The 10,555-nt window shown below is 39.7% G+C and overlaps 1 protein-coding gene across 6 annotated transcripts in view; it reads left to right on the plus strand.

Moving 5' to 3' along the window:
- SWT1 (SWT1 RNA endoribonuclease homolog) overlaps window positions 1-10,318 on the plus strand; it is a 71,259-nt gene extending 60,941 nt beyond the window's left edge. For 5 of the 6 annotated variants that reach the window (XM_073356683.1, XM_073356678.1, XM_073356681.1 and 2 more), the window contains 2 exons: window positions 419-483; window positions 10,096-10,318. In XM_073356683.1, the coding sequence (XP_073212784.1) occupies window positions 419-483; window positions 10,096-10,201 (171 nt within the window). In that variant the 3' untranslated portion in view covers window positions 10,202-10,318. The remainder of the gene's footprint in view (window positions 1-418; window positions 484-10,095) is intronic. The other variant, XM_073356684.1, reaches the window with a different exon arrangement.
- Window positions 10,319-10,555: the final 237 nt, after the last annotated feature.

The raw sequence follows: 10,555 nt of genomic DNA on the forward strand, positions 1-10,555 counted from the left end.
TCCATATGTGGAATATAGGCATTTTATTACAGGATGTATTACTATTTTCACATCTACCATGTATGCTTAGTATATTTGTTTATGGATTTCAGAGCTCAGAATTCTTTAAATCTTTTGCTATGGAACTGGGGGAATGATTCTTTCTGTACTAGAGAGTTATCTGGAAGCTGCTATAAAAATGCTATTAAATAAAATCAGGATGATACTTACACTGTTAGCTCCAGATTGTTTTGCCCTATCATTCTGAATAGGGAGTACTTGATCTGTACTATATAGTCTGACTTCAGTTCTTTTCCCATTGTCTAGACTTGAGATCGTTCCAGTTAAGTGTGTAAACATTGGGTCCAGTGTATGTTATGTCAGCCATGTGATTTTAATTAGTATGTGATCCTAAGTAACTCTCCCTCTTTCATCTTAGATAAATACCAGCATAAAATTTACTGCTGAGGAACTCTATGAGTGTGTTTCACAGGAAGTGTATAGGTAAGTCAGTTATTGATTACGTCTACTGGATTTCCTGAAACAGTTGTAGCACTATATTTTGTTCAGCTTTACTTTATGGTATTAGAGATTTTTCTGAGAGAAAATAACCATTATCCCCCTACTATACAAAATAGTTCTTAAGATTTATTGAGGGAGCTGATCTGTTTGCTTCCAACTTACTGTTTTTGATCCACTAAATGTTTGAGTTTTCTTAAGAGTTTGTCTACATGCTGGCCCGTATGGACACCACTGGTACACTCTAAATGTCTCCTAGTGCGTATTAATGTAGGCCCTAGAAACTGGACACTAAAGTACACTAAGTGACTTTGAGTGTGCCAGCAGGGTTCATATAGGCCAGTGAGTGCATGACATGCTAGTGCACACTAGAATTTCACATATTTTAGCACCGACTAATGCACATGTAGACCAGCCCTAAGTCTGGAATAAACTCAGTCCAAAGAAGTAGGTTCTTAGAAGTAAACACACTTAATATAGAAGCTTTTGTTTGTTTTGTTTTTTAAAAATTAAATTGAAAAAAGAGGTTGAATTGTACAAACATATGGGGATAAGGGTCACTGGTGTCTAAAGCTTTACCTACACTAGAATTTTGAGCTGCATTTGGCATGGACATCAAACACTGTTCTTCCCCTACACCTGCTAGTTGCTGACTTTTGTCCTGCTGGTGTGGACAGGGCTAACAAAGCTCAACACCCTGCTAATATAGGTGAGAACAAGAAGTCTACCATGCTTAGTGTTTGTGCACACACCTAGGGTAATGTGCACATTATTTTGGGGGAGAATACTTGGTAAAACAAAACCCTATCCACAGCCATATTGAGAATCATGCTCTGACAGCCATTTATGAACTTAGGCCCTGATTCAGCAAAGGACTTAAGCATGTGTTTTAAATTGATGTCAGTGGAACGTAAGTACATGAGTAAATGCGTTGCTGAATTGGGAACATAGTTCTAACTGTCACAAATAGAGCCATGGTGTGACCTATCACAGGCAGAAATAATGGAGGCTTGATTGTTGATCTTAAACCAAATGGAGATATTGCCTCAAATTACTTAATTTCCCATCTTTCTCAGTGTGTTTCTTTATATTTGGATCTGAGCAACTGGAAATGTTTAGTGTGTGTGTGTGTGTGTGTGTGTGTGTGTGTGTAGAAATGTTAGAGACAACAACAAGAAGGGGTTCTTCAAATACATCAGCCAAAAAAGAAAGATCAAGGATGGTGTGGGTCCATTGCTCAATGGAGAAGGTAAGTTGGTAATGGAAGATGATAGGAAGGCAGAGCTGCTCAAAGACTGAAGCAAAATAGGGATTGCTAGTTATCTGGTCACATATTGTTTTGTGGGAGAAGTTACCATAGACGACAAAGGGGAAGGGATGCAGATCGGGATAAGTAAAGAACATCTCAGAGATTTTTCTGACCAATTTGAATGGGGCCGAATGCTATTCACCTGAGGTAATGGAAGGAATTAGCTGAAGAAATCTTGGAGCCACTGGCAATAATATTTATAAAATCATGCATGACAGGAGAGGCAAAGACACTTCTGAGTCAAGAATGGTGATCTTTAACTGGTACACCCAGAGCCTATTTTCAGTATCTTCCATGCATCTCCTTTGTCCTATCCCCTTTTTTCGCAAGTAGAAAAGGGATGTATTTGAGTTTTGTGACATCAGTGGCATATTCTGAGCTGTGATGATGGCAAAACAACATGCTATAAAAATGCTAATGCTATCAGGCTCCCCCTTGCAGTAAGGAGATGTAGAAACAATCCCTGTTGGCCCATTGAGAATTGGATATAGCTACTATAAATCAATAGTCCCAGATGGAACTCATATCCTATTGCACTATTTCTTTGTTAGCGTAAGAGAGCCTGGATGTTAAATCTTGCCTTTCATGTTCATCTTGTCTACTAATCAATTGGCACTACAATATCTTAGGCAGGATTTTAATTAAGTTGGAAGGAAATTAAATATTTGTGTTTGAGTTGCAGATATTTTCCTGAGCTTGTTTCTAAGGAATATCTTAGACTGTATTGTCAAAATCATTCTAATTGCTTTCCAAGTTCATAATTTGTATCTGTATTGTTCACTAGCTAACTTTGTAAATAGACCTGCCCCATGTCATTTGTATGTTGTTGTTGTGTTATTGGCTAGATAAGTGGAGGAAAATGTCTGTAAGGCTGTCTGCACTTATAGCATCATGTCAAGTATGTACACTGCATGCCCCCCCCAGCATGGGTATAAATAGCAAAGACGACAGTGACGCACTGCTTAGGTGAACAAAGACATGCCAGAACTTTAGGGTTTGTGTATATATATGTGTCTTTTAATTCCCAGGCCATGCCTCCCCAATCTACACTGGAATTTTTAGCAGTGCAGCATCCTGCTGCCTCCCCACTGAGCCTTTCCCTGCTGCAGAGAGAGGCTCCAGTAGCAGGGAAAGGCACTGGTGGGACAAGGCAGCAGGGAAAGGGTCTGGCAGCTCCCTGCTACTGGAGCATTTCTCTGCTGCAGTGAAATTTTCCTGCAGATTTCCACTGCCAGAGCCTCTCCCTGCTGAAGAAGTCCTTCACTGCCACATGTTGCTATGTATTGCAGTGTGGATATAGCCACAGTGGAAAGCACGCATGTAGCTACACTTATACTACCTGCCACCACAAGTGTATAGAAGGGCAAAGAGACATAATCAGACAGTTTCTAACAGTTGTGTTCAAACATAACTATAGTTGGTAATTAGAATGTCTTCATGCATATGCTGTCACTGCTGTAAATTATTCCCAGAAGTCATGTCATACATTTGAATGATTTCGCTTTCATAGATGGGCTGTATTGACATGTAATATTCACCTGTTGAAGAGAAATAATGTGTGTGTAAACTATGCAGCACCTGGTTTGAAGTGTTATTTAAGGGAACAGACCTGTCGTGTGCTTATGTGAGTAGGCTGTTTAATGTCCCTAAGTCCTCTGTGATAAAATATTTTAGTAGATCCATGATAAAATGTTTCTTGGTAAAAAAATAAATGTTCAAAATGGCTAAGGGGGGGGCGGGTGAGGAAATCACTGAAATAGCATTTAACCAGCTTTAGATCCTTAATGTTCCGATTGTTATTGCCTAACAAAACTCTAAATGCAAAATAGTTGCAGATACAGTGTAAATGCACCCTTGCCTGGAGCAGATAACTGAATTTATCTTAAGTAATTTAGTCATTTTAGTCTTGGATCTGCAACTAACTCAATTGCTGTTTCTTCAGGCTGCATGAAAGCATTTAGTTTAAACTTGCAGCTCAAAGTAAAGGCTTGATCCTACAACTCTTACTTGCACTAGTAGTCATTACTTGTGCAAATTGTTTCTATTTACTTCCAGGCACACACTGATTCCAGTGAGTGTGACTACTCATGTGAATAAGGGTTATAGGACCAGGCTCTATGTTCAATATCTGTGATCCTATTTGATCTCGACAGAGTTAGCCAAAAACTAACACAACACACATCACTCATTAAAAAGCACAAGCAAGCATCAACAATATGGGTTGTGTTGGAGGAAACTTGTGCTGTAACTGAAATTCCTAGCTACACAGAAAGAGGAGCTACGAAGTGGACAAAGTAAACTGGTGTGATACCACTGATTAATTTAAAACTTGCTGTGAATGAAGAAGCTTAACAGATAAAGAGCCAAAGGATGTAGAGGGTCTGTCTCTTACTCTTTACCCAGGCAAATGCCCACTGCATTCATTGTTTCAAGCATGGCATTAACTTAATCCTACTGTAATATTTGCATAGGCATTTGCCTCATTTGTCCCGAAACGAATAATTATAACCTGTGTTTAAAAAGGGCTGAGATTAATGATCTCCAGTGTTTTTACGTTGCTGCCTTGCACACACAATGCTTAATTCAAGCAGACAGGTATTTTTGGCACTTGGCAAAGACAACATGCTCTGTTAATGCTTCCTGCTCTTGCAATGAGGTAGGAAAGAGCAACGAGCCACTGGCATTTTCAGAACGATGGTCAGGTGTAGATGTAAAATGGAAAAAGGTATATTTCTGCTATGCAGCCTTTAATGTACTGTGATTATGTATTGGGTATTATAGAAGTGTGCGGGAATGATTGTGAAAGTGACTGTTTACAAAACAAAACTTTTCCTACTGATCTTCTCCGCTCCTCTGTGTCTTATCTGCTGAAAAAATTGAGTTTTATTACTTTGGATAATGCAGAGGTAACATAACAGCCAAGTACTGCTTCTGGAATCTTTATTGTAACTATGTGGTATGAGGTAGAAATGTATTCTCCAGCACTGGAAAACTGTATTTGGGATTTGAAAAGCAGTTAGAACAATCTTGTTTTGACTGGTACTTTAGCAGATTTGGGTGCTTGAATGTAAAACCCATAATCCCTTAAATCCTTACTCATGCAGGTAGCCCCAATTAAATCAGTGGGCCAACTCATGTGATTCTTTGCCCTGGACAAGAGTCATTAACAAAATATAAATATGGACCCCATAGATGTCACTATCATTAACTTTTTCTACCAAAACCATGCTTTAGCCCTTTGTACTTGATTGATTGTTGCATGACTCTTACTGTTTCTGTTTTATATCTAGTAATTTTATTTATTTATTTAATGGCTAGTAATTGGGGCTATTAGAATTTTGTGCTATTTCTATAGCAAGAATCTTTCAGGGTAGTGATATCCGGGCTTTTAGTGATTTCTATGTAATCAGTTGGATGTTGGCTGTGGAATTCCATAGTTTTGGCCATGTCTAGACCTCTGGCTAGGCAGACAGCTTGTAACAATTATTTATGCAATAAATTTGTATGTTAAAGGTGCCGTACAATAGCCTCCTTTGCATAGTAAAGTGAAATAAAATGCATTCTTAAAAAAAAGGGGGGGGGGCAGAAACAATCTCCACCCCCAAGATTCTCTTGTGACAAAGTAATGGATGCTCAGGATGTTTAGTTATTCAAGTACTGCAGTGACTAAATAGAAATACACAAGTATTAGTTAGACTGTCTCCAAAGGCTATCTTTCCTTCATTAATGATATTGGAAATGTATATACTGTCATCATTACCAAACTGATGGCTCCATTTATAAACCAGTGAGAACCTCATCCACTGACAGCAGTGGAGCCACTTCTGGCATGACACTAAGTGACCATTATTTAAATAGCTGTAACGTATCAATTCACAAACAGATGAAAGGAATGTATTTCTGTAGCTAGAAAAAGTCTCAATAGCTGAGCAAAGTGTTGATAGGAAATAAAAACCTAACCGTTCAAATACAGATGGGGTCTTGACTGAATGGTAGGACTAGCAATAGTTTTGGACCATCTCAGCATTACTTGTGGATCTTGTGACAGTTTGACTTTTTGCCAGACTGTTTCCACTCTGCTTTTCAGAGGCATTACATTACCTGTGCATTAGAACAGTGGTCTCGAAAGTAGGGTGAGCAAGATCATCCCTGGGGGTGCACGGCAGGAGGTGCGCTGCCCAAGGAGCGCTGTTGGCACAGCGGCTGCAGCGCTCCTGCACCTTTGATTCTTTGGCAGCATCTCTTCTTCTTCCCCTTTTTTCTTTTTTTTTTTTGCGCTTCCCTAGAGCTGGCCTGGGGGTGCGCGATCCAAAAGGTTTGGAGACAACTGCATTAGAACCCCTTGGCATCAAGGACATACTGCTGAAATCCTTACTTGGGCAAAATGCACACTAAATTCATATCAAGTGTTGCCTGGGTAGACGGTGGTATTGGGACTGTAATGCCAATAGGTGTTAGATTTTTAATGCTGCACATAATTGCAATGGATGTAGATCTAAGAGATTCAGTGCCAACTGCAACATACTTCATGATAAAACTTCTATTGTAAATTCTTTTGTCCAATTATTATTAGATTTTTTTTCAACACTATGACAAAGCCAGTGTAATAAGTCAAAATAGCTTCATGGACAACAGCCAGAGCGACTGAGACTTGTTTGAAGGTAGGGGTGGTGACTGTATGCTGTGTTGCAGGGTGGTTACCACAGAGATATTTGTATAGAATTTCTATGTGGCTGTCATTTTAGAAGATTTATAGTAATCAATAAATACACTGGAGGGTAGGGATAGGATATAGAGGGCCCTAGACAAATTAGAGGATTGGGCCAAAAGAAATCTGATGAGGTTCAACAAGGACAAGTGCAGAGTCCTCCACTTAGGATGGAAGAATCCCATGCACCGCTACAGACTAGGGACCTAATGGCTAGTCAGCAGTTCTGCAGAAAAGGACCTAGGGGTGACAGTGGACGAGAAGCTGGATATGAGTCAGCAGTGTGCCCTTGTTGCCAAGAAGGCCAATAGCATTTTGGGATGTATAAGTAGGGGCACTACCAGCAGATCGAGGGATGTGATCGTCCCCCTCTATTCGACATTGGTGAGGCCTCATCTGGAGTACTGTGTCCAGTTTTGGGCCCCACACTACAAGAAGGATGTGGAAAAATTGGAAAACGTCTAGCGGAGGGCAACAAAAATGATTAGGGGACTGGAACACATGACTTATGAGGAGAGGCTGAGGGAACTGTGATTGTTTAGTCTGCAGAAGAATGAGGGGGGGTTTGTTAGCTGCTTTCAACTACCTGAAAGGGGTTCCAAAGAGGATGGCTCTAGACTGTTCAGTGGTAGCTGATGACAGAACAAGGAGTAATAGTCTCAAGTTGCAGTGGGGGAGGTTTAGGTTGGATATTAGGAAAAACTTTTTCACTAGGAGGGTGGTGAAACACTGGAATGTGTTACCTAGGGAGGTGGTGGAATCTCCTTCCTTAGAAGTTTTTAAGGTCAGGCTTGACAAAGCCCTGGCTGGGATGATTTAGTTGGGGATTGGTCCTGCTTTGAGCAGGGGGTTGGACTAGATGACCTCCTGAGGTCCCTTCCAATCCTGATATTCTATGATTATCTCTAGTTCTCTTTGTAGCCTAGTCTTTAAATTATGCATCTGCCATCTAGGTAATTGTAACTTCCTCTGCCCATATGCATTTTAAGACTTGCAAAAATTGGTTCCATAAGTTGTCTGTGAGCATTGACATTCCCAATTAGAATGGAGCAAGTAATTCATAAGGGACGTTATTCAACAAATATATTTGTCTGTTCACATATTCTGATGAGAAAAGTTACAATCTGCTCAAAATTATTTGCTGAGTTACTACTTCAAACAATTCTTGGTATGTAACTCAATTGTGGTGGTTTGTTACAAGTATGAGCTATTTTGACTGGATACAGAGGACCTATAATGTGCTCCTTTTCCCAATTGGCTCAGTATCTTAGCATCCCTTGCACAGGGCATATTCTCACTAGCATGAATTTAAAATCTGTGAGAATCAGTAATAGCTTGTTACTGTTAGCTATTTTTGTGGATATTTGTGCTGGTAAACGTGTTAAGAGATTAATATTTTAATTTGCTTTGAGTCTTAATTTTCTTCCAGTAGTGCAGCAAAATACATTTTGAATATGCGGTGGGTTTTTTGTTTCAGTATTTGCCAGTTTTACTAGTGACGTGAAGCTAAAATAGCGTGAGATCCACCACTTAATATCCAACACAAGATCAAGTTAGAAAGAACACTTAAAGACATACAGATGTCAGATCTAGCAAAATAGCTAGCTGCCTTAGGAAAGGTTTAGCTGTTCGAATGAAGTTTAAAAGAGCATCTCTGTGTGGTTTTGTGAAACCCCAGGGGAGGGGGAGCAGAGGCTACCTCAGTAAAAACTATGAAACTCATTGACTTTATTTTTTTTACAGCCACACCAAATATGTATTCAGACTTTTTTTTAACAAAAATTGGAAATCAGGCAATTTGGAAGGTGGCTTTATTTATTCTCTCCTCTAAAAACTTATTACCTTTCTCAGACAAGGGGTCTACTCATAGTCTGAAAGGCCTGTGTGTGTGTCTGCAGTGGATACCATTTTAAATTAACTCAGCAGTTGCCACTCTGCATACTCAGTGTGTTGTTTACAATAGAAGTTACTCTGATTGCTGCAGGTACCTAGGGTTTAATACCCCTTAGAGCAGATCCTCAACTGCTGTAAACTGACAATGTAACTTCTACAATTTTCACCAGTTGACTATCTGCCCCATTGTATGTATTGCTTGTGTACTGTGTTAAGGAGGTATTGTAACAGGGTCCTCTTTCATCTACATGAGCTACAATTAAACAAACCAAAAAACAAAAGTGAAACAAAATAAATTTTGAACGATCATTGGTTAACACTAGAACCACAGTATAAGTCATACAATACCTATACTCTGAATGAGCAGTATTAAGCCATGTCTAAACTAAACGTTAATGATTGTACTAACAGAATCCCATGAAAGTTAAATGCCTAATTTGAGAATACACACACTCCACTTATTATTTTCTAGACTGAGGGAGAGGGCAAAAGAAGGTCACAGATTTGTCTGTAGCATCGGGGCAGCTTCTAGCTCCAGTAGCTCTAGTGCAGCGGTTCTCAAACTGTGGGTTGGGACCCCAAAGTGGGTCATGATCCCCTTTGAATGGGGTTGTCAGGGCTGGCTTAGACTTGCTGGGGGGCTGAAGCCCAAGCCTTCTGCCCAGGGCCAAATCCTAAGGGCTTCAGTCCTGCAAGACAGGGCTCAGGTTACAGGCCCCCTGCCTGGGGCTGAAACTCCCAAGCTTCAGCTTTGGCTCCCCAGAGCGGAGAGGATCAGATTTTGCCACCCCAACCCCCAGGGCAGTGGGCCTTGATCAGGCTCAGGCTTCAGTTCCCCCCTCCTGGGGTTGTGAAGTAATTTTTGTTGTCAGAAGGGGGTGAGGGGTCACGGTGCAATGAAGTTTGAGAACCCCATATCTAATGGCTAGGTAGCTAAGTTCCACTGTATGCTCTTTTGCTGCAGTTGAGCATCAGGGCCATACAATGATCAACCTTTATAAACCTTCCAATGATCTCAGATGAGGTTACCATAAAAACTGAGATGTTTACTGTAGGAAAACAGAAAACACAGCAAATAGGCTTTAATTCATCAAGGTACTGTGCCTAACTTCATGCGTACAAGTAGTCTCACTGAAGTCTGAGACTGCTCACATACTTAAGACCTTAATTTTAAATTCCTTGTGGAAATGTCTGTTATGAGGCAATCTTAGGAAAAACTGAAGACAAAATCAAAAGTAAAGGAAAAGGTGACTTGTGGAATTTACATAAATTGTTTTAATTCAAAAACAGCTTCAGTGGAAAAGAGCTTTTAAAATCAAATCTGTAGTTTCAATTGCATACATTGGGCAACTTTATTCCATGTACATGACTGTCCAGGTAAATGTTAATTCCATAAATATGGTGATAGTGATTTCTGTTCTTGCAGCATGCAGCTGGGGATGGGAATATTTAGCTTATTTTGAAACTAATATTACTACTTGAAAGATTAAAACAATATATAGATAAAGGATGGCACTTTTAGCAGATGTCAAGATTGCGTGCACAGCCTCTCTGAAAATACCATGTTACTTCTAAAAATTAAAACACTTTGAATAACAATATGCAGCTTTGCTCTCAAAATAGACATTTTATAAGTTACTGACTGCTGACAGGTTGGTTTAATATACATCTTTTCTTTTCCTTCTAGAGAGAGGTTAACAGTTGGATGTTGCCAACTGGCACAGCTGGAATACACTATTACACAATGCAATGCATCTGTCCACACGGAGGCCAAAAATAGGGGCTGGTTATGATACTACAATCAAATTCAGGTTTTGAGTTAGTGTTCTCTCCCCCCTTGAACTTCCCCTTCCTTAAATTGTACTCTTTTTTAAAAATAAAATGGAAGCTGTTAGAACAACCAAAATCTAGTCTTTTTTTTCTCTGTGCTGTTTAATTTACACTTGAATCTATTTCCTGAATTAAATGTTCCCCCCCCCCCGACTCAGCTAGTAACAGGAGTCCACCAGCAGCATTAATTGTTGGCATTCGTGTTAAATCTCATCTTCCAGAGAAGAACACTTAGCATGCATCAACTATTTAGACCACTAATTTAAAAGTGCAAAAAATAAAGCGTGTTTTTGTATAGTATAGAAGACCGCCCTATA

Source organism: Lepidochelys kempii, chromosome 8, assembly GCF_965140265.1.
Source record: "Lepidochelys kempii isolate rLepKem1 chromosome 8, rLepKem1.hap2, whole genome shotgun sequence".
In the NCBI taxonomy this organism is placed as follows: domain Eukaryota; kingdom Metazoa; phylum Chordata; order Testudines; family Cheloniidae; genus Lepidochelys; species Lepidochelys kempii.